Consider the following 20,628-nt stretch of genomic DNA (forward strand, 5'->3'; position numbering starts at 1 on the left):
CGCGCGGTGCGTGCCCGCCCCCGTCACGCGCGCCGATGGGCGCGGAGCGCTGAGGGCGGCGCGGAGGCCGCGGCCGGGCCGGGCTGCGTGAGGGGAGCGCCGGGGGCTCCGCCGGCCCCTTCCCCGTCCCTCGGGCAGCGCTCCGCTGCGAGAACCCCGGGCATGGAGACCGCGGGCCTTCCCACCAAGGAGTTGAGGTGAGTGGTGGGCGCGAGGCGCGGGGCTGAGGGCGGCTCCGAAAAGTGGCCCCGAGCGGTTACGTAAATGGGCGAGAATTAGCGAAACTTGTGTGTGCGTGCTTATTAGCGCAGAATTACACGAATTGGCGGCGTTGCGCAGTCATATGAAACAGAGGAGAAAAGCTGATTTTCTGGTTTGGAAGGTCGGTGCTGGAGTGGCTCAGGGAGGCTTATGGGGCATTTTTGGGATTTCCCGGAGCTCTGTTAATGTGTTATGAGGGCACGAGCATCTGCACGTCTGTAATGGACCGGGTGTCTCGAACTTGGCACTTTCCGTGGGGAAGAAAGAGCTTGAGCAAACACCGAGCTTCTGCTTTTACGGTGTTTTTACAATGTGTCTTCACTCTCTGTCGGTGTCCTGTCTGGGCTCGGTTCCCTACGGAAACCTGCTTAGGTGGGATTTGGGTAACAGCCTGTGACAGGAATACTTAAACAGCCAAACTAACAAGCTGACAAGAGCTCAAATATCTTAAAAATCCTTTGAAGGCTTTATTATGGGCACTGTGACCCTGAGAAATTCTCCGCTATTGAGTCATTTGAGGATTAGCAGCGGCGATGCTAATAATGACTTTAGTAGGTTGCTTGTATTTAGGACAGTGTTTGTTTCTACCTCTGAGATCTGTGTTTTTAGCAGTGCTGTGGTCACTGGGCACCTTGAGGAATTGAATTTTTGTCTGTAATGTCTGATGGCTTCAACACTATTTCAGTTTTGTTTAATCAGGTAATTGTCTTACAAAATAAATAACTGGAGAGGATTCCCAAGTGGTACATCTCTGGTGGCAAAATTAGATCTGCAGCCTACCTACATTTTTTCCCCCTAGAAGTTTGTTTTGGTGTAGCTTTTGTGTGATTTCAGCTTAGTCTTACAAAGATACACTATTAGTGAGGGAAATTATGTATCATTTTAATCTATTGTGCAAGGTTGTTTTCCAGCTTCTCTGTATACATTTCTGTTGATTGTGGGATAAAAACACAGCCTTAATAATGGGTGTATTGATGGGATTCACTAATTATCAGTGTTCACAAGGTCGTTCTAGAACTCCAAGATGATGGAAAATTAACAATTTATTATTTTTTAAGCCCGTCTGTCGTGTAACAAGACTGACAATAAAGTGAATCTGTTTTTAGAAGCTCTGGTACTGAAATAACCATTTTGTAAAGAAACAACAGTGCTGTGATGTGGGTGTTGAGAGTCAGTGGCTTTGGTTCTGCTCAGAACTTTGAATGTTTGGGAGCTGGAGATTACATTTCTCCTTGCCTGCAGACGGGCACATGATCAAATCAACAATAAATTCTTTTAAACCCTGAGCTCGTCGAATTAACCACATTAAATCTATTATGAAAAAAACCAATTCACTGTGCGTGGTAGGACGCGATTGCAGCTTTTGTAACAACCCAGCCAGTGCGGTGGGAACGCCGCAGGTTGGTTTTTTTTCCCCAGCATTGCTGCACCTACATTTGTCCTTTTGCCTTGGAAGCAATGCTGAATCCCACAAGATCTGGAAAACCCTTATCAATCTCTTGATTGTAATGGGCCGGTCCTTCAGGGCATAGCTTTAACTCGGAGCAGATGGCGTCGCTGAGCAGCGAGGATGCATTTGAGCACTGCCAGGGGCTCTCCCTGGCCGATCTGGAGAGCGCGCCCAGCCTGCGCAGCCGCTCCGCCAGCCTCAGCAGCACCGGCTCCAGCGGCCGCCTGCAGCTCCGGCACAGGGTGGCCCAGCTGATGGCCTGCGTGGAGGACATCAGCTCGGACGATGAGATCCACGAAGAAGTGTCTCGCACTCTGGATGAAGCTTTCCTCATCTGGGGGAAAAAGCTGAAGGATAAGTGGCAAGAATTCAGGTTTTGCTCCCTCCTGTTGGTTGTTTTCGTGTTGGCGTCAGCGCTGGCAAATAGATTTTTAGTTGATGAAAAGTGACAGAAATTCACTTAGAAATTAGAACGTTCTTAGAGCTGGTTCCCTGTCCACATTTAAATTTTAGCATTGGTTTTGTGTGGTTTCTGTTTGGTTTTAGATTGCATTTAGTTACCTGGAACGTGGGCACAGCTTCTCCCCCTCCTGATGTCACAAGTTTACTTCAGCTCAACTCGCTGGGCCCCACCACGGACATGTATGTGATAGGGTGAGTGATACTAAAGAACTTGCTTTATGAGTTTATTGCAAAACTGCTGGGTCTCAGCATGGTGTGCATGAGAGGACTGTGTGATGTGAATCACTGCCTGGCAGATGGTTTAACACTACTGCTACCAGAGGGTGAAGGCTAACTTAGTCTAACAGGGGACTAACTTAGAACAGAGATGATTTATAGCAGTTGGCTGCTGCTGTGTGGTGACAGAATGCAGAATATCTTTTCTAAACACACAAAAAGTTTGGGCTGCTGTTTTTATTTTTGATAGCATGTTCATTTTGATATGAAAGTTACTGGAAATTCAGCATGTTTTAAGGGAATTAGTGCAGGCTTGTTAGGCACAATCTGCCACTATGTTGAAATTCTGAAGTCCTGACAATCAGGTTTTTACAACACATCTTGAGTCTGGCATTGTCTTAAACTCTATCTTCAGGTGTATATAACCTCCTTTAATTTTGTTTTACTCAGTGTCAGATGTATTAGATCTGTGTGTGGGTTAAACTGCTTGAATGAGAAACTGAACAGCAAGAAATTTCTGGGGTCTGTGTTCTGCAAAGTTCCTATGAATTCTGTCCAAACCAACTGGTGCAATGTGAGTAATTGTGATGTATTCAGCTTACAGGAGGTGAATTCAAAAATCACCAATTTTCTGTCTGACCTGGCATTTGATGATCCATGGAGCATTTTTTTCATGACTGTCCTGTCTCCCTTGGGATATATCAAGGTAATTATTTACACCACTCTTACATGTCACAGCACTGAAGTAAAAGTCTTAATTTTTTTTTCCTCAGATTATCCATAAAAGAGAAGTTGATGGTGTTTTTGCAGGTGTCTGTCACTTCCATAGGTATACATATGTTAGAAGTGATTCTTCATCACACCTGTGTTTTCCTGTTTTTCATGTCATGTGAACTCATACTGAACAGCATGTTTCTTGTGGCCACAATATCTTTATCTCTCTCTTGTTTGTAGAAAAGTTTTTTGCTCTGTGCAATATTGGGGAACTGTATTGTGATGCTTCTAATGTAGTCTTGCACTATAAATATCCCAAGCAATGGCAGTGATTTTCGTTAAGATTGGTAAGGCTCCTTTATCTTGTTTTTTTTTTTTTTTTTTCCTTTTTCCGACCAGTTTGCAGGTGAAAATAAATTGCATATGTGTAAAAGAGGATTTTAGTGGGTGTATATATTTACGTGAGGGGCTGATTTTTGGTTGAAGATCTATAACATTATATTGGAATTTAAATGATAAGATTTTGGGGTAATATCAGGGACATAAGATCAGCTAGAGTACTGGCTATTTTAATAATGTCAGCAATAAATGTAGGAAGATATCCTGAATTTCTCTATAAAGAGAAATTCAAAGCCTTTTGTAGTGATTTTCTAAACCAAGCACTATTTCTGGCTGATTTTGCTGAGGTGATTGCATTATCTGCATGCTAATCGGACTCAGTAGTTGTGCTATTCTTTTAATTGTAATTAAACAAAACAAAGGACCCATTGGAAATTACAAAAAGATAAAAACCCACATTGTTCACTCTGGCCTAAGTCATTGCTGATAAAAATTCAAAATCTGGCCGTGGGTTGACATTCAGGCCCTGTATACACACAGTTAAAAGAATTCCTGCCGGTATGCCTGGCTGATTGTGAATTCTAATTTATAACAGAGGCAGTTTGGAGCACACTAATGAATGGATGCTGCCACCTAATGGCTTTCAGCAGGACTTGATTAGCTCTAGTAAGGGGGAGCTGTCAGGCCGGGTCAAAATCAAACCAGGCAGCAAGGAAAGGTTATCCCAGGACTGAGCCAGGAATTTGGCTGAGCGGGAGAGGAGCACTTACCCCTTGGCTGACCTGTGACGAGGTTGGGTGTGGAGGGAGAGGTGTCATCCTTGGGACATTCTGTGCCCTCAGTAGCAGGGTCTGTTTTCAGAATGTTCAATTTGTCACAGTCCATTCTTCCACCATCCACAGGATCGTGTTCCCTCTGTGCAAGGGCTTTGCTTGATTTGGCTCTAAGGGCTGGTGGGACTGGTGCTGGTTCCAGCAGGGGAGGGGTCAGTGCCTGCTTGTGCTCAGATCCTGTAGATCTTGAGAAACCTCTGGGGACTGGCCACAGCAGAGTGAAAGAAAGCAAATAAATAATAAAAGGACTGCAGGATCTTGGTGCCTCTTGAATGTAATTATGGAAAGGAGAACGCTGACTACTAAAATATTTATGCATCGTTGCAGTAATTGCAGTCCATTGTTTCAGTATTCTGTGTGGTATTTTCTTGGGTTCAAGGACAATGAAAACATTAAAATATATTTTGAAATCATTTAATTTTGTAGATAGGGAGACAAAGGAGGAATTCTGTTTTAAATTTTGGGCTGAATTTTTTGTGCTTCTCCAGCAGTTGTGTAGTCAGTTTTATTCTAATGTAGTCTTTTTCTAAATTAATCCAGCATAAAATTGAACTACAGTTAATGTGTTTCAATGCCTGTATTTTAAATTGAATCATAATCATTAAAACACAATAAATTTTGTGTCTCATGCCAGGATCATTGTAAAGTCCATAAATGTTCAATGAAGCACATCTTTATTAGACTGTTTCCACACACACAAACCAAAAAACCCCCAAACCACAAAACCCCCGTGTCTTATATGCCCTCTAAGTGTTTGGAAAATCAGTTTTTACAGGCACTGCAAGGCAGGAGTTTCTGCTGTTTGCAGCTCATTGTTTTTGCAGATGCCTGGAGCTGACTGCTGTGCTTTTGAAGGCATTTAGAATATTTAATGAACTGCTCAAGGATTCTTCAATTTGAAAAAGCTGCTGCTGTTGGAGGACTTGTAGGTGTGAGTTATAAAGCTTTTAGTGAAAAGTGAAGGATTTGGTCGTTCATGAACAGGATTCTTAAAGACAGAAAGAAACAAGAGGCTGGTGAGGCAGAAGAAAAGTCTTTAAAGAGGTTTGGGCAGGTGCATATTTTGAGGGTGACTTCAGATTGAAATATAATGTTGGAACTGTGTTAATTAGCTGAGGAATTGATCAGATTTGTTTATAAAGGATATGTTTTTCACAGCACTGAAATGAATCTGCATTTACTGTCACAGTATTGAGGCCAGGCTTGGCAAGGGAATTGCATGACTTCTGCTGTGGCCTTCTTCCCTAAAAGCTCCTGTGAAGTAAACCCAAGGAACTCCTGGAAATGACCTTTTCTTCTTTTCTGTCTCCCCAGCTCTCCTCAGTTCGCATGCAGGGCTTGCTGCTTCTGATCTTTGTGAAGCACGTGCACCTTCCCTTCATCCGGCACATCCACACCAACTACACCCGCACAGGCCTCTATGGCTACTGGGTAAGGACTGCCTCTGGTCATGCTGGTGCTCTCTGCCTCTCCATGGCTCGCTGCTGGGACAGAGAGCATGTGCTTTAATTAAAAATTAACAACCTGACAAGCAGACTCATTTGTTTGAACCTCATGGGCAGCACAAACCGTAATTTCAGATTTCAGTTTATTTGCTGATACGCAACAAGTTGTGTAGAAGGAAATTGTACTGATTTAAATCTTAATTGCAAGATTTAAAAGGTTGTAGGTGGTGTTAGTTCCATTTGCAGGCAGTGACTTTCAGGGAAAGTTGTTCATCTTCCCTGCCAGGGGAACAAAGGAGGCGTCAGCGTCCGCATGTCCCTCTTTGGGCACACGATCTGCTTCGTGAACTGCCACTTGCCAGCCCACATGGAGAACACAGAGCAGCGACTGGATGACTTTGAGAAAATTCTGGAAATGCAGTTTGAAGGAGAGAATATTCCAAGTCCCTTGGATCATGAGTGAGTTGTTCATTCAGTTCTGTGTTCTTTTTATCTATTGTAGTGTGAACTCTTGCACTGAAGAATTTTGGGTTTGGATTTTTCATCCTTCATTTTATTTTAAATGTGCCTTGAGCCTTGACCCTGAATTCTGGGAGGAAAAGATAACCTGAAAGACAGATGTCTGTTTTACAAGACTGGTCTCTTCCTGTCTCTAATTACATTCATTTGTTAGCATGTAGACTGTACATGTCATGCAGGAAAGCTTTAGAAGCTAAAGCCTGTTTGTACCAAAAATCCTTTAGGTTGCTGTTAAATGTTCAGAGATGCAAGATGCAGGAGAAGTTAGTATTCAGGCAGCAATATGCAAGCAGTAAGAATGCAAGGGACTTAATTTACTGTTTCAATTACTTGGATATTTTTTTTGTTTAGCAGCAGGTTGTCCCTGTGTAAGCTTATCTATAGCTACTTAATGTTTGTGTTAAAGCTCTTTGCATTAAGTAATAAAAGTGATTAGAGCACCTAATTAGTGTCATGGCCAACATTCTGTCAAATTCTTCCCTTGAGTTAATAGATTCATGTAAATCTTCCTTGTTTGATGCATCTTGGTTTGGTTTTAAGGCTTCTCTTCTGGTTTGGAGACCTAAACTTCCGGATAGCAGATTATGGGATACACTTTGTCAGAGAATCTATCAATAACAAGCGTTTCAGTCTGCTCTGGGAAAAGGACCAGGTGGGTTGGCTCAGTCTCTTTGGGGGTTTGGTTTTGGTTGTAATGCACACAAACACAGTGTGGTAGTTAAATTACACCCTGAGCTTCTGATTTCTGTTAAAGAACACAAACTCAGAGCAGTCATGAGGTGGTCATAAGCCCCAGCTAATTGCAAACTTTTTCTGCTTTTGTGCAGTTTCTTACTCATTTACAATGCTCCTGTTTGACTGGAGATTTCTTTGAACTTCTTGTCTTGTCAGTTGTTCCTCACCTTTATCTCTCCTCCCAATAATTCTTTTTAAGACAACATTATTCTGGATGTTTTGGGTAGAATTGCCTCTAAACTTTTAGATGGATTGTGTCAAGAGTTCTGGCTATAACAAAGAGGCCCTTCTGAATTTACCTTTCCAATGTTGTACTGACTGCAATGTTGAATTCTTGGAAGATGCTTTCCCAATCATCCTTTAAGCTCTGATTTTTTTAAACATAATGTTTAAAAGTTACTTTTTATTTCTGCAGTTAAATATGGCAAAAAAGAAGGAAGCATTTCTGAGGGAATTCAAAGAAGGTCCTCTGCAGTTTAAGCCCACCTACAAGTTTGACCTTGACTCAGAGGTCTATGACACAAGGTAAAAGATAAAATGAGTTTAGATGTGGAATGAGAGTGAGTGTGGTGCTTGGTTAAATATCACTTCAGTAATCAGCAAACTTGAATTTCCGGTGTGTACTGGGGGTGTTGAGCTGTTCTGTTAGGCTTGGATTGATCAAATCTGAATAAATGAATTTTTTTGGGTGAAGAAGCTGGGGTCTGCTGATTGTATGAGGGAAGTAATGAAACAACCCAGCTGCCTTTTTGGAAAGACCAGATTAACAAAATAAATGAGCACTTGTTTAAGCTGCTTCTGTTTTGTTCTTTCCTACTAAAAGTGCTCATTGGTTGTCAAAAAGGAGCGAAAGAATAAGTGTCTGTCATTTTTGCTTCCCTTCTCTGTTTAAGCATTTTATTTGATATGCTGGTATTTGCAAATTAATGTCTATTTGTCTTTATTGATTACTTTAAGTTGAAGATGGGGTATCTTAAATTTCCAAAGTTTTTCTGTGATACTAAAGTCTGTTTGTTAAGTATTAGTCTTATCTTTCCACAGAAGGATAAGTTCCTGTCCAAACAGGGTTTTGTACTGACCTTTTTCTTTACTTCCAGAGAACAGAAGTCCCTGTTTTGGTTTAAGTAAGAAGAGAACTTTCTGAATTTTGTAGTTATTTTTAATATTTCAGAATCAAAACAAGGTTCCATCTGAGCTTTTGCTTTGATTTTTGTGAAATATTTGAAAATCAGATGGCAGCTGATTTTCTTTAGGGATTTCCTCTAACCTGTCTGAAAGCTGCAGTGTTATCTACTCTGCTGTTGCACTGAATATTGGAAGTTATTCATGTGGACCCAAAGACATTTTGCTTTCCAATTTAATATAACGAGATGTAATGGGACCAGCAGTAAATCCATCTTAAAAAAATACTTAAAATAATCCAGACCTGGACATTTTACAAATGATTCATAGCCTGGTTGTCTGTATTGGCTGATTTAGAGAACAGTGTGGTTACACATTCTGTGTGCATCCTGCTGCTGTTCAAGCTACCACAGAGACTTTGCTCATGTGGGGGGGACCAGTAAGACCTCAAGGCAAGCACCCTGCAAAAGTTGCTTTTACTGAAGCCCAGAGAATTTTATTTTTGATACTCCTTCAGTGTAAATTCTGAGGGCTTGTTTCCCATCTAAAACTCCATTTTCTCTGAAACAGGGAGTGTTTTACCTTAAGTTGTTCTTTTGGTATTTCCTGCACAGCAGAGCAGACATCTGGCATCTCGTAAAGATTTCTGTTGGTTTAGAGAATTACTGCAGTAAGTGGGATAAGGGCCCTTAGTCATTTTAAATCTTTCCACTTTATTAAAGGTAGGAAGGGATAAAACAAAATTATGTTGAATATTGAACTAAATGGCCTTGGTTTTGATATTTAAACTGACAGTTTTCCTTACACATCCTGCTTTTAACTTTCATAATCCAATCCAATCCAGTCCATTCTAATTCCTCTTCCATAGGGTATGATCTTTTCTCCATTTCAATTTGAAGTGATCCACCCATTCAGAGAGTTGCTGTTAAGCCTTCCTCCCACTACAGAGAGAACCACAGAGGGCTCATGTCTTCTGGTGTAATTGATATGGTATAAAAGGAAACTCTGCATTGTGATAACAGTTTGATGTATAGTACAGTTGCAGGCACAACTTCCTTGACTGTGGAATTTTGAAAGCCTGTTTTTATGAGACAGCAGTAGCTTACAAACCTGAAATGCAGGCTGGTACAATTTAGAGGAGCTTCTAAACAGAGCATTGCTGTGGCACCTGTGATGACCATAAGCTACCCAAGTTTGTCCTGTCTTGTGTTGTTAAAAGAAACTTGCTCTCAAATATTTTGAATAATTTCAAACATCATTCAGACTCTTCCTACGTATTCCTTATGCTTACACCCTCATTTCTCAGAATATGTGCGTTTGGAGCCTGGGGCAGTTGTTTTATTATCTCTAAATTCATGCATGTTTTTACAGGGTTTTAGGAGAAAGTATCATTTCCTGTATGAAGCCAACTAACCCACTGAAATGTCCTTCTCCCCTTCATTTTACTCCTCTTTCAGAATGCCATGATCTGTGCTGAATGGAGTTCAAATTAAGGAAATGTTGCTTGTAAAACACATTAATCAGAGCTGTAAAATGAAGCTTGGATATGATTGCCTCCTTTTATTAATATGTAGCTCACAGTCTTTGAACTCTGAGTAGATTTTGCACAGCATTCTTAGCTTTTGGCAACTTGTTTCTCTGCTCATTTTACTTTTTACCTTATGTTTTTGCAGTGAGAAGAAAAGAAAGCCAGCATGGACTGATAGAATTCTATGGAAAGTGAAAAATCCCAGCGAGGTTGCATCAAAAGAAGGCGAATTCCCTGAAGAAGAGAATCCAGTTTCTGTTACTCTGAATAACTATGTCAGTCACATGAGCTATGGCATCAGTGATCACAAACCTGTCACAGGAACTTTCAAGCTTGAGGTGCTGTCCCAGTTATGAAAAAGTTTGTTTTACTCAGTATTGCCTTACAGCAGCTGATCTCCTAAACCATAATCTCTGTTTTATTCTGATCATAGTGAAGGCAGCAAATTGCTTTCAGGTTATTTCCAGTCAGCTAAAGAGTCGCACGGGTGGCAATTGTGGCAGAGAAGAATAACTGAAGGAATGACAGGCTTGACTGAGTTTAAACTTTGTTTTTTGGTATAGATGAAGCCTCTTGTCTCAGATCCCTTGGTGGTGCTGAATCCTGAGGGTGACTGGAGCGCAGAGCACGATGTTCTCATCCGCTACTCCGCAGCGCCTGAACTCCCCAGCAGTGCTTGGGACTGGATTGGGCTCTTCCAGGTAATGTCACCTCATCTTGGCTCTTCAAGTTGGGGAATGTGACTGCAGGAGCTCCTGGAGAGTTTTAGAGCACTGATTCTTGCTAGTGCAGAGCTCTGTGAAATGGTTGTGTGCTTGATTGCCGTTAGTTTCTGTGTGCTGACAGTTTAGCTCTGCAGCATGTGAGTTCTTCCACACCCTTTAAATTCTCTGCTAAGGTAATCTGGTTGTTTATTGAGGTAAAATATTGCAGAAGCTATGGAAAGAAGCTGGTGCAACAAAGATAAAAGTCAGTAGAAGGGTGAGAGAACAGAGCAGTCCCACCCTCCCAGAAACAGAAGATGTGTGCATGTCCCCAAAATGTTTTGATCCTAGGGGTGTTTTAATTACTTCAGTGCAACAGTAAACATCTCTCACAGCTTTGTTTTTCATGTAGTATGGCTTTTGTTTCCATCAGGAAGCTGATAGTTTGTATCTTTCTCTGCAGGTGACTTTCAGGCATGTGAAGGATTATATTACTTATGCTTGGGTGGAAGATGATGAAATTTCTTTCAGCAGAGACAGCAAACAAGTAAGTTCTTATTTCTTTCTAATGTAGCTTTTCATAGAGTAGCATCTGAGGTCTGTTCCATATCCCCTTCCCCTCAGGGGTTCTGTATCCTCAGTTGAAGCCAATTGAGAACAATATTATTGTTTAAAACCCCTCTTCCTAATTCTTCCTATTGAATGTTTTGGTCCCTCTTTAAAAACTGCTGTCTGCTACAAAGCCTTCTAGTAGTGACTATTTAAAGCGATTTAAACCAAAAAAACAAAAAACACCTTATTTTGATGCAAATGATATATATCCAGAGATTTATTTAAAGCTATTTAAACCAAAAAAAAAAAAAAAACACAAAAAACACCTTATTTTGATGCAAATGATATATATCCAGAGATATTTACCTGAACAAATAGAAGTTGAAATTAGGAACGGTGGCTCCTTGGGACAGGAGCAAACCAAGCTTGTGGATTGCTCCGCTGTTGCCACCAGGAGGCAGCTCCACTCCCTCTGCTGCTCTCTGGCTTTGACCCTTCCCTTCCAATCACTCTGGGTCTCTTCTCCCTTGTCACTGAACCAAGCCAGCCTGCTGACATAGTGAAGGATATTCCTTCTCCTCCCTGATTTAATTTTCAGATGGTTTCCTGAGTTATTTTCATCCCCATCCGTTTTAGCTTACGTTTTAAAATGTGCTTATAAATAGCAAATACTGATTTTGATGGTGTCCTGAAGGGCTTTTTTGTGAACTTCTTTTGCTGTGGAAATTGCTCATTGCCTGTTCTTATTCTTGCCAGGTTTACATGAGTGCTTCAGAAATACCCAAGATGGGAGGAGAATTTTTGCTTTGTTATTTTAGCAATAACTTGCAGTCAATAGTTGGCATCAGTGAACCTTTTCAGGTAATACATTAGGAAGCACTGATTAATGTTGATGTGATTTTTTTTTTTTATTACTTCATTTGTTTTCATATGTATTGAACATAACTGTGTTAATCCTTGGGAAGGTAGCAGCAGAAGGAATTTTTAAAAGGATATGTCCTGGCTGAAAAGGATTTGCTGATGTGCTGAAAGACTCTGAGTAACTGTTACAGCATCTTTATATAATGGTATGGATAATACAGAGCAACACAGTGCTTTTGAATTGTTAATTTGGTTTTTATCCTTTTTTTCTCCTAGATTCAGCATAGTCAAACACCAATAGAAAAGGATGTGCCAGAGGAAGAGAGCAGTTGGCTGTACAAACCTGAGAATCCAGGATCAGGTGGTGGTTCTGAAAATAGAAAAGGCATTTAATGGTCCTGGTTCAGCAGTCAGATGATTCTTTATGTCTTAGTGATTGTAAGCTTTTGCTCTTAGAAGATGGAGTAAGACAGGTAGGAATGTTCAGAAACTTTGGAAGCTTGTAGAAGATAATTTATTGTGGAAATGGTTATTTTTATTCTGGGGAGAGTAACTCTCTTGCACTGGATGAGAACTGTAAAATAGCACTTAAGGAATGCTGTCTGTTTTAAGGTGATAGACATTTCTGATGCAATGATTTAACTTAAGGAGGTTGCAATGTTTAATAGGTTTTTAGGCTTGTTCCTTTTTTGTAGAGGATATTTTATTTACGAAGCAATATTTACTATACTGTAACCACTTAATAATTGATTTCCAAATTTTGAGTTTAAATGAAGTTATTTAAAAATTATTTATTAGATACAGCTAGTTAGCTTGTTTTGAAATTTTATTTGACTTTCAGATGTAAGCTAATTACCTTTTGGGAAACACCAGTGACAACAGGTCACATGAAAAACAAAATCTTTGGAGTGTGTAAAGTCTCCTTTGGTAGATCCTTCTCTTCATGCCTTACTGAAGAACTCTTTATAGGATTTTTAAATTTTTGATTCTTCCAAATTGAAATACATTTATCAAAATGCACTATTCCTGATTTTTGAAATTCTTATTTTATAAAACAATTAAGCAATTTGCCTGTTGCCTTTACCTCCCTCATTAAAAAACAAAAAAAACCCATTTTTGTACCAGTCCCTGGTTTGGAGTGAGCCAGGATCCCACAACTTCTGAGGGAAGTTACAGAAGTTGAGAAATGCTTTAGCATAGATGAGCAGCCCATGGTTGATGATTTGGCATAAACTTTGAAAACTGTAAATATCTTCAATTTATAGCAGTCAGTCTGCAAACTTTCTGTTTCTCTAGAGGTGCTCAGACCTTTCTGTATCCTGTGCACTTGAGGGAGGAGATGGAATAGAAATTTCCTGTACCTGAAAGGTAGTTAGCTTCTGAAAGGATCTTGTTTCTTGATGGGGAAATAGAGATCTTTGGACAGGGTAGGAAAGGGCACCAACATTCCACAGAATCTCAGGCTGCAGTGCTGGGACTGAGCACTTTGAGTTTCCCATGTTCTGTACCCACAGCTCCCTCCCCGGTGTGGTGAGCAGAGTTAGTCACTCCTCACTGGCACAGGGATGGAAAAGAGCAGGTTTGCTTCAGGTGGAAGAGCAAGGGGTGTTGGGATGTTCATGCTGGAATTCTGCTTCACAACTGAGTGGATTCCTTTTTGCTCTTTTTCTCAAAGCCTTATTTTTTTTCAGGGTTGTTTTGAGATAGAAAGTTAACAGCTTGATAGGATATTTGTTTTGCTTTTATCATTCACTGTACAAAACCTTTTGAGGTCCAGGTGTCTTTGTGTCCTGTTGGAGCTCTGACATAGGTTTCTGGTTAGGTAGTTGCAGTGGGCTTTAGGAACACTTGGCCTCTGTAGGTTTTAGATGTATCTCAGCTTGGTGTTGGGAATACTTGGTGAGCAGTGAGGGCAGGTTCAGAGGATGCTGTGTTCATTGCATGGATTAACACTGCCTTGAGGTTTACAGTTTGTACATTCCTGTTACACTTTGGAACCGTATTAGAAACAGTTTGCCCATTTATACTGGTCTCCCAATAATTTGTTTTGCACTGAATCTTCCAGATACGTGACTTCTCTTGGCAATTAGGGCATCAGACAAACCCCTGCTTTGAACTGCAGTCCCTTCTGCAGTTCCTGAGTTGTGCTCTGTCTCTGGTTTCACTGGTGTAACTCTCCATGCAAGGAGATTCTGTGGAGAGCCCAAAGAGCAGTGGGCTTTGAATTCCAGACCACAGCTGGCAATTTACTGTGGACCAAGATCCAGTTTCTTCTAAGCAGGGTGCATCTGCTGGGCAGGAGCAGCTCAGAGGGAGCCATGCAGCCTCTTTGCAGGGGCGAGACACTCGAGATCCTTTGTGTTTGTGGGAGCTGAGAACCCTCTGTCACTGGACACAGAAGCTGCATTTTGTAAACTGATCCTTTGAACCACGGGACTTCCCGGAAAATGCCCCCAGCAGCTGGGATTGGAGCTGCTTGTGTGTAAGGAGGATGCTGCACAGAACTCTGCACTTCTTTCTTCAGTATTATGCACACAGAGGCACTTTTGTTTACTACTGTTACCTATGGTAGCTTTTCAAACTATTCCATGACCTGTAATGATGCAATTTCTGATGAAATTTATCTTTTCTTAAAACACCTTTAATTGGATGTTATAATCACTGGAAATGTTTTTATACTCATGTGTTTTTCTTTTCATGAACCTCTAAAATAAATCCTGGCAGTGAAGTGATGTGCGTGGCCTCTGTTAATTGAGAAGGCACAGACTGGTTTGGGTGGGGAGGATTCATTTGTAACCTTTCTCCAAAGAACTTGTTTTGGTCATGTTTGATACACGGATACAAAGTATTTTAGAAGGAAATCAGTAACAACCTATGGTAGGGCTTGGGCTGCAAGAGAAGAGCAAGGATAAATGCTGTTTTTCCTTTGGACAAAGCGGATTAATTTTTTTTCCCCCTATTTCAATGAATCCAGTATTAAATGCTCTTGTGGTTTTGCAGTTTCTGTCCCTCTTCCCCATTGAGGTTTTGACATTTTCCTTGTAAAAATGCCCCACTTGACATTGTTTCTTAATTTTTGAGGTTCTTCTAATTTCACTTTTTCACAGTGAACTTTTCACAGTGTGATTTCAGGTGTCTCTTTTGCCTTTATGAAAGATCTGCTAAGTTATGCATCATATTTTAAATTTTATGTACTTTAATATAAATTTGCACTCTATTTTCATCTAAGGATAATTTTTCATAACTCCCTGCTTCGAAGAATTAATTTTCAAACGGCAGCTATATATCCCAAGGAATGTTATCCAGTCTAGCCTCATTTAACTCTCCTATATTTCTGATTGCTGGCTAACCTCAGGATGTGCAGTGTATCATTGCACACAGATAGTACAGCTCTGGGTAAACAGGAAATATTTCTAAGATGTCTTGCGTGTTTGTGAGACCCTAAAAATACTTTCTGATAAAGACCATTGTTTCTACTACCACTGCTTCCTTCTCTTCTCTTGGACACTGAGTGACACTCAGATGAACTTGTGTGAATTAATATACTGCAGTGGAAAGGCCAGCTGAACAAAGCTGGAGTTAGGTTTTCTGTGAGAGAGGAAATGATACCTTTTTTGAGAGCTCTGTGTTGCTAACAGGAAACTTCCTGCGGCCCTTTCTGCCCCTGGGTTTAGGAATTGCTGTTTGCACGTGATTGACACGAAGCAATTTCTGTTTAATATACAGTTACTCTGGAAAATTATCTGCTCAGGAACTGCCCTGAACTTATTTAATTGCTTCAATTTGAGGAACATCATGGATCTGTGTTTGTACATTCCACCTCCCTCTATTACAGTGGAACTGTCATCTTCCACTTACAGGGTGTCTGCAGTTAAGGAGAACTTTGGGCAGCCTGGAAAGCAGCAGGAGAAATCTGTGTGGGAACAGCTGAACACAGCTTGGGAGAATCACTGGAGTCAAACAGTGAAGTGTGAGATCTGGGGATGCAAACTGGCAAGAGGAAATGCAGAGGTGCAGGAAAAATGCAGAAAATATTAATATAGGCACGACAAAAGGATGAAAAACAGAAATGCTTTACAGAAAAACAGAAATGTTTTAACCTGCTAACCATGCTTTGAAACTGGCAGTTCTCAGGTACAGACATCAGCTCTGGTAGGGAATGCTTCAGCTTTATTTGACAAATTCTAATTGCACTGTAGCTGTGGTTTTACACCTCAGGCTTATCACAGACCACACTCTGCTCCTCTCTGCCCTTTTTATTTTTTTCTTTTACATTTTTTCCTCCAGCTTCTTTCTGCTGTCTTCACCTTTTTTTTTTCTCTTACCACTCGCTTGTAGCCCACTTTCAGAAGGTTTCTTTGCACATAATTCTGGTATCTTCTCCACAAGAGCCATTCCACTAACACAGCTTTGGTGTTCTGACCATTGTGATTTCTCTCCAGAGAAAGGGGAGGTAAATCAGGCTGGGTATTGCTCCTTATTACTGAGAATAGGGTGGGTTTGTTTGGGGAAATGACAGTGTTGGGTTTTAAAATGTGATAAAATCTATTTTTTTAGTAGACCTCTGTATTGGGAAGTAAGTGCTTAAGGAAACAATTGTTGGACTGGAACAATCTTGTGTATAACAGTGAAGGAAGCATGATAATAATTCCAGATATGAAACGCAGAACCTTTCTTTGCAGTTGCTGAACAGAATTGTATCCACCTGTATCCACTCTGGAGTAGTCAGTGCTTGTTAATCTTATTAATCAATCTTGTTAATGCTTTCTTGGCAAGCATCATCAACTGCAGTTGGTTTGTAGTAGAGTTGAAAATTCAAATTTGGCTCTTCCAAGAAGATAGAAAGAATTATCTCCTCAGCAAATCTTAAAATACCTGAAATTTAGATTGTTATTTTTTCTGCTCAGTCACAGGCAATACCACAAGATATGTGGTATCTTTTTTTGGAGCTCTGGCCACTCCATTAAGGGATGGTATGATCATTGTAAAGTTCTGTAATTGCACTTAAACCAGCGCTCACCAGATTATTTTTCTCCTATTTGCAGGAATTTTTATGCAGTAACGTGCCAATTAATTTCCTTTGCCATGATTAGTGAGCTACTCAAGGACTCAATTAATAATGATTCTGTTCTGCAGCAGTTTGCAGAACTTCCTGTAGTTACCATGGGAGCAGTCAGGGTTTTTTATTGCTTGCTCTTGGAGGCAAAGATGAAGGATTTTTTCTGCACAAAATCCCATGGTAGATTTTTGAAGTCCACCATGGGATTGTTCCGTGCCAACACCTCTGGAACAGCATCCGCAGCGACCTGACTTTTCTGAGCCCGGTGGGACAGAAATGGAACAGCAACAAAGTTGGAGGCCATAAACACAAACATAAATTTAGGCTTCTTGGAACTGTCGTGGCACATTGGAATGAGTGGAAACCAGTCTTGAACTTCATTGTTTCAGCTCACACCTAACACTTGGTATAAATACAGAGGTTCATCTTTTCCTCTCACAACAGGGCTCTGAACCAAAGGCTGCACTTAGTCAAGGTTGGCTGCTGCTGCTGCACACTGAAACCAGAACTGTCCATAAAGAATAGAGGGATTTACTGACTTTCCTTGGGAAAATGGAGCTGCAGATTGAACGTGTTCCTACAGGAGAAATCATCCGCGTGGTCGGCCGCAAGGCAGAGCGCAGGACTGTAAGCCTGGCTTTTCTTGTTCTCTGTCCCCTTCTGGTACTGTTGGTTACACAATAACCAACTTAGATCTGAACTGAGCAACTCCAGGGTAAGAATGGAAGGGTTTGCAAGGCTGGCTGGTCGTTGGAGTGACTGGAGCTGTGTTGTGAACAGTTTTTTCTCTCTGGGATGGAATTAGTAGCAGTAAAATGAGTGGGAGTTTGGAAAATCGTTAAGATTTATTTCCTGTAGAAATACTGCAGTGAACCAAAGCTGGTGTTTGGCCTGGCTGTATGAATTCTGTCAGAATTCTGGGAGCACTTTCAGACTGCAGAGGAAGGGAAAGAGCTTTGCAACAGTTGTTTTGTTCCTATTGTGTTGGCTGTGCTGTCACGGGATTCATGCCCTGAATGTTACAAAATATTCACATATGGAAAATTCAGTGATGCAGGCACATATTAACTAACTTATAAGTATCTCAAGAAACTGACTATTCTGTGAACTTGGCACTTTCTTGACCTGTGTTCAGGGTTTGTATGTAAGCAAATAGAAATCCATGAGCTGATCTTTTCTGGTTTGACACAAACAGTTGATAAGGATGGTACTTTTCTAATAATTTCAGTTTTCTTGGAATTAATGGCTGTTCTGTGTGTTTTGTTTTCTATCTGCATTTTTATAATTTTTAATTAGAGGAGACAAAGAAAAGGAACTGTGTAAAATTTAAAATGTTTGGAAGTACCTAAGTGCAACTGAATTTCTCTCTCTCTGCCATAGCTATTTAAAACCTGTTTAACAGATCTTCATCTTGTACTGAAGTGCACATCTGTGCACGTTGCTGCTGTTTCCTAGCATTGTCTTTCTAGTGACTAATCTGAAACTCAATCTGAAAATGAGCTGAGACATTTACTGTGTGGTTATGCAATTGTCAGGTAGAGTCATTTTACTCCAGAAAAAGCCAAGAGCTCCCTCTGCCTTGCTGGGAGAGGAGACAGTGGCAATTCTGGTGTTCCTTGGTTTGCAGGAGTGTTACTGACTTATTTGCAGTGATAGCAGGGGACAGTGGCAGGACTGAAGTGTTGTTCCCAGGGACAAATGTTCCTTTAAGCCTTAGCGTGTGCCGGGGTCCTGGGGAAGACCTCAAAGAGAGAAAAGGTATCGGTTCAACTTTCTAAAAAGTTTTAAACACTTATTAACATTTTATGAAATAACTTGCTACTTTATGTGTCGAGCAGTTTTGGTGTTGCATGAATACCCAGAGAGGGGTGGTTTAAGAGAAACTTTAAGATACTTTAAAACTGCTGCAGGAGTGCCAAGAGCAGAGCTTTTTCACTGTTTTAGCTCAGAGTGGTTCAGGCTGTTGGAGTTCAGTGTGTAGAATTTCCTGTAGATCCTGACGAGACTGCCTCGGGTATTTCACACCTGTGTGGGATGAGCCAATCTGCTGCTCACAGCGGATGGTTACCCGAGCTCGCTGCAATCACTCCAGAGCGAACTCCACCTGCGTCCTTCCCAGGAACGTGCACTTCTGATGACTCCCACAGCCAGGAGGGGCCGGTAGAATTACCATCAGCGTTCCAGGTTTATCTTGTCCGTCTGCAGCAGACAGGTGCGTCTGCCCTTGGAGGCAGCAGCAGCAGCTCGCTGCAGAAGCTGCTCGGCAGGATGCTGCTGCCGCGGACAACGTGACCAGCGCGGGCCGTGCCGGGGGGCGAGGCGGGGTCCCGGCCGAGCGGCGGGGCCGGTGCAGGTGAGGGCGGAGGCAGCGGCCCGCAGCCCGCATGCCCGGCGCTCGGACATGCTCACTAGCGGCGCGGCGCGGGCTCCCGCGGGCAGTCGGCGCCGAGGCGCTCGCGGAGCCGCCGCAGGGCCCCGAGCCGCGCGTCCCGGGGCACCGAGCGCAGGTGAGCGGGGCCGGGGGGGACCGAGCTGAGCGGTCGGTCGTGTGCGCGGCCGCCTCCCGCCCGCCCGGCCGGCGGCACCGGCGCTCCCGGCGCTCGGGCACATGGCCGCGGGCTGCGGGGCGGCGCGGGGGCAGCGCCCCGGGCGGCCGCGGCTCGGCCGTTCTCCCGCAGCCGCCGACCTTCCCGGAAACTCGAAACATTCTCCACGGAAAGGGAACAAATGAGTGGGGTAGAGCAGCCGGCATCTCGGCGGCGGCACGGCGTGGCTGCGGCTGCCCGCAGCAGTTGCTCGCTGCCCGGCTCCCGGGCGGTCGCCGGCTGCGCTCCGGTAACGCTTCCGTGCGCGCATCCCTGCCCGGCACGGGGCGAGCGCTGCTCGCGGGGAGCCCGAGCGGAGCCGGGCAGGGTGTGGCGGGGCTGCTCCCGCCTCAGACGTGGCCGTGACACGGCCGGGGCTCCAGGCGGCTTGGCTTGCCCTTGTCAAGACAGGCTTCCTGTACATCCCGAACTTGCGTTACAGCTCCGAGCGCTGCTGGGTGTGATCCACCCTGCTGTGCACAGCGCTGACGTCCGCGTTGGAGGAATTCTTCCTTCTTTGCCGGTGCTTGCACAGGTGCCTCAAAGCACTTCATGGAGAAAGCTCGGTATATTTAGCCCTCTCTCACAGGTGGAGATGGTCAAACTCCTTAACTTCTCCAATTTAGACCACAAGTCTTCGTCCTCACTGAGGTTCAGGGGTCTCTGGCTCTAGTGCTGCTTTCATACCGGTTTTCCTCAGTTCTAATACACCCGGAGTTAATTGTTTTAAGTGACAGTGACTCATGGGAGGAATCTGACTCTGCCTGAATGAGCAACTCATTCTAGTAACTTGAATTTTCCAAGTAAGCTGGCTTGAGCTGCATTCTTGTCGTTGGGAGGATTGCAGAGGAAAAGTGGTTCTGGGATACAATACAGAGATTATTCTGGTATTTAATCTCTCTCTGACAGTTGCTTGGGGCGGAAGGCTCCTCCGGAACTACTTGTGGATGGCAGCTGCTTAGTTTTTAAAAGTGACAAATGAGAAAATTTACTCGGTTGGTGGGACAAGCCATGAAAACAGAACCACATCTTAGAGTATTTGGGAAGAAAGGCATTTTTCTTTCATCCCCTTTTGGAGCAATAGACAATTGCCAGTTGTCAGCACCTTTTCAAAACTTTTAGGAACTGCCTAAGGCTTATGGAACTGATGAGTTCTTAATTTTCACAGTAGGCCCTGATATGGCAACCACTGTCATAACACTTCAGGGGTTTTAGTTTTGATAGTGGATATAATCCTGTGTTT

The 20,628-nt window shown here is 42.6% G+C and overlaps 2 protein-coding genes across 9 annotated transcripts in view; both read left to right on the plus strand.

Moving 5' to 3' along the window:
• Positions 1-24: 24 nt before the first annotated feature.
• Positions 25-15,748, plus strand: INPP5K (inositol polyphosphate-5-phosphatase K). Of its 5 annotated transcripts, XR_005954000.1 has the most exons (14): positions 41-197; positions 1,787-2,084; positions 2,258-2,365; positions 2,987-3,095; positions 5,590-5,706; positions 6,007-6,179; positions 6,780-6,891; positions 7,390-7,499; positions 9,770-9,962; positions 10,188-10,325; positions 10,792-10,875; positions 11,637-11,741; positions 12,018-12,214; positions 15,602-15,748. XR_005954000.1 is itself a non-coding variant. In XM_041422932.1 (13 exons), exons 2-13 carry the CDS (start codon positions 1,810-1,812, stop codon positions 12,132-12,134), a joined length of 1,641 nt encoding a protein of 546 aa, XP_041278866.1. In that variant the 5' UTR covers positions 41-197; positions 1,787-1,809; the 3' UTR covers positions 12,135-14,469. The 5 variants fall into 5 exon arrangements, 4 of the variants coding, with proteins under 4 accessions (XP_041278868.1, XP_041278866.1, XP_041278867.1 ...); XM_041422932.1 differs by lacking the exon at positions 15,602-15,748 and having other exon boundaries at positions 12,018-14,469; XM_041422933.1 differs by lacking the exons at positions 41-197; positions 15,602-15,748 and adding an exon at positions 261-382 and having other exon boundaries at positions 12,018-14,469.
• Positions 15,749-15,760: 12 nt separating this feature from the next.
• Positions 15,761-20,628, plus strand: part of MYO1C (myosin IC) — a 52,997-nt gene continuing 48,129 nt past the window's right edge. Inside the window, exons 1-2 of one of the 4 annotated variants that reach the window (XM_041422927.1) lie at positions 15,761-15,875; positions 17,245-17,427. In XM_041422927.1, the coding sequence (XP_041278861.1) occupies positions 17,353-17,427 (75 nt within the window). In that variant the 5' untranslated portion in view covers positions 15,761-15,875; positions 17,245-17,352. Of the gene's footprint in view, positions 15,876-17,244; positions 17,428-18,436; positions 18,559-19,170; positions 19,308-20,628 lie in introns of those variants that run through there. The other 3 variants (XM_041422931.1, XM_041422925.1, XM_041422930.1) reach the window with 3 other exon arrangements.

The sequence above is a fragment of the Onychostruthus taczanowskii genome, unplaced genomic scaffold (genome assembly GCF_017590055.1).
Source record: "Onychostruthus taczanowskii isolate IOZ18803 unplaced genomic scaffold, ASM1759005v1 scaffold75, whole genome shotgun sequence".
NCBI classification, from domain to species: Eukaryota; Metazoa; Chordata; class Aves; order Passeriformes; family Passeridae; genus Onychostruthus; species Onychostruthus taczanowskii.

Coding starts and splice junctions, on each gene's coding strand:
- INPP5K (XM_041422932.1), top strand. CDS start 1,810: ATGGCGTCGCTGAGCAGCGAGGATGCATTTGAGCACTGCCAGGGGCTC. Junction 6,180..6,779: donor CCAAGTCCCTTGGATCATGA/GTGAGTTGTTCA, acceptor TTTGGTTTTAAG/GCTTCTCTTCTGGTTTGGAG. Junction 11,742..12,017: donor GCATCAGTGAACCTTTTCAG/GTAATACATTAG, acceptor TTTTTCTCCTAG/ATTCAGCATAGTCAAACACC.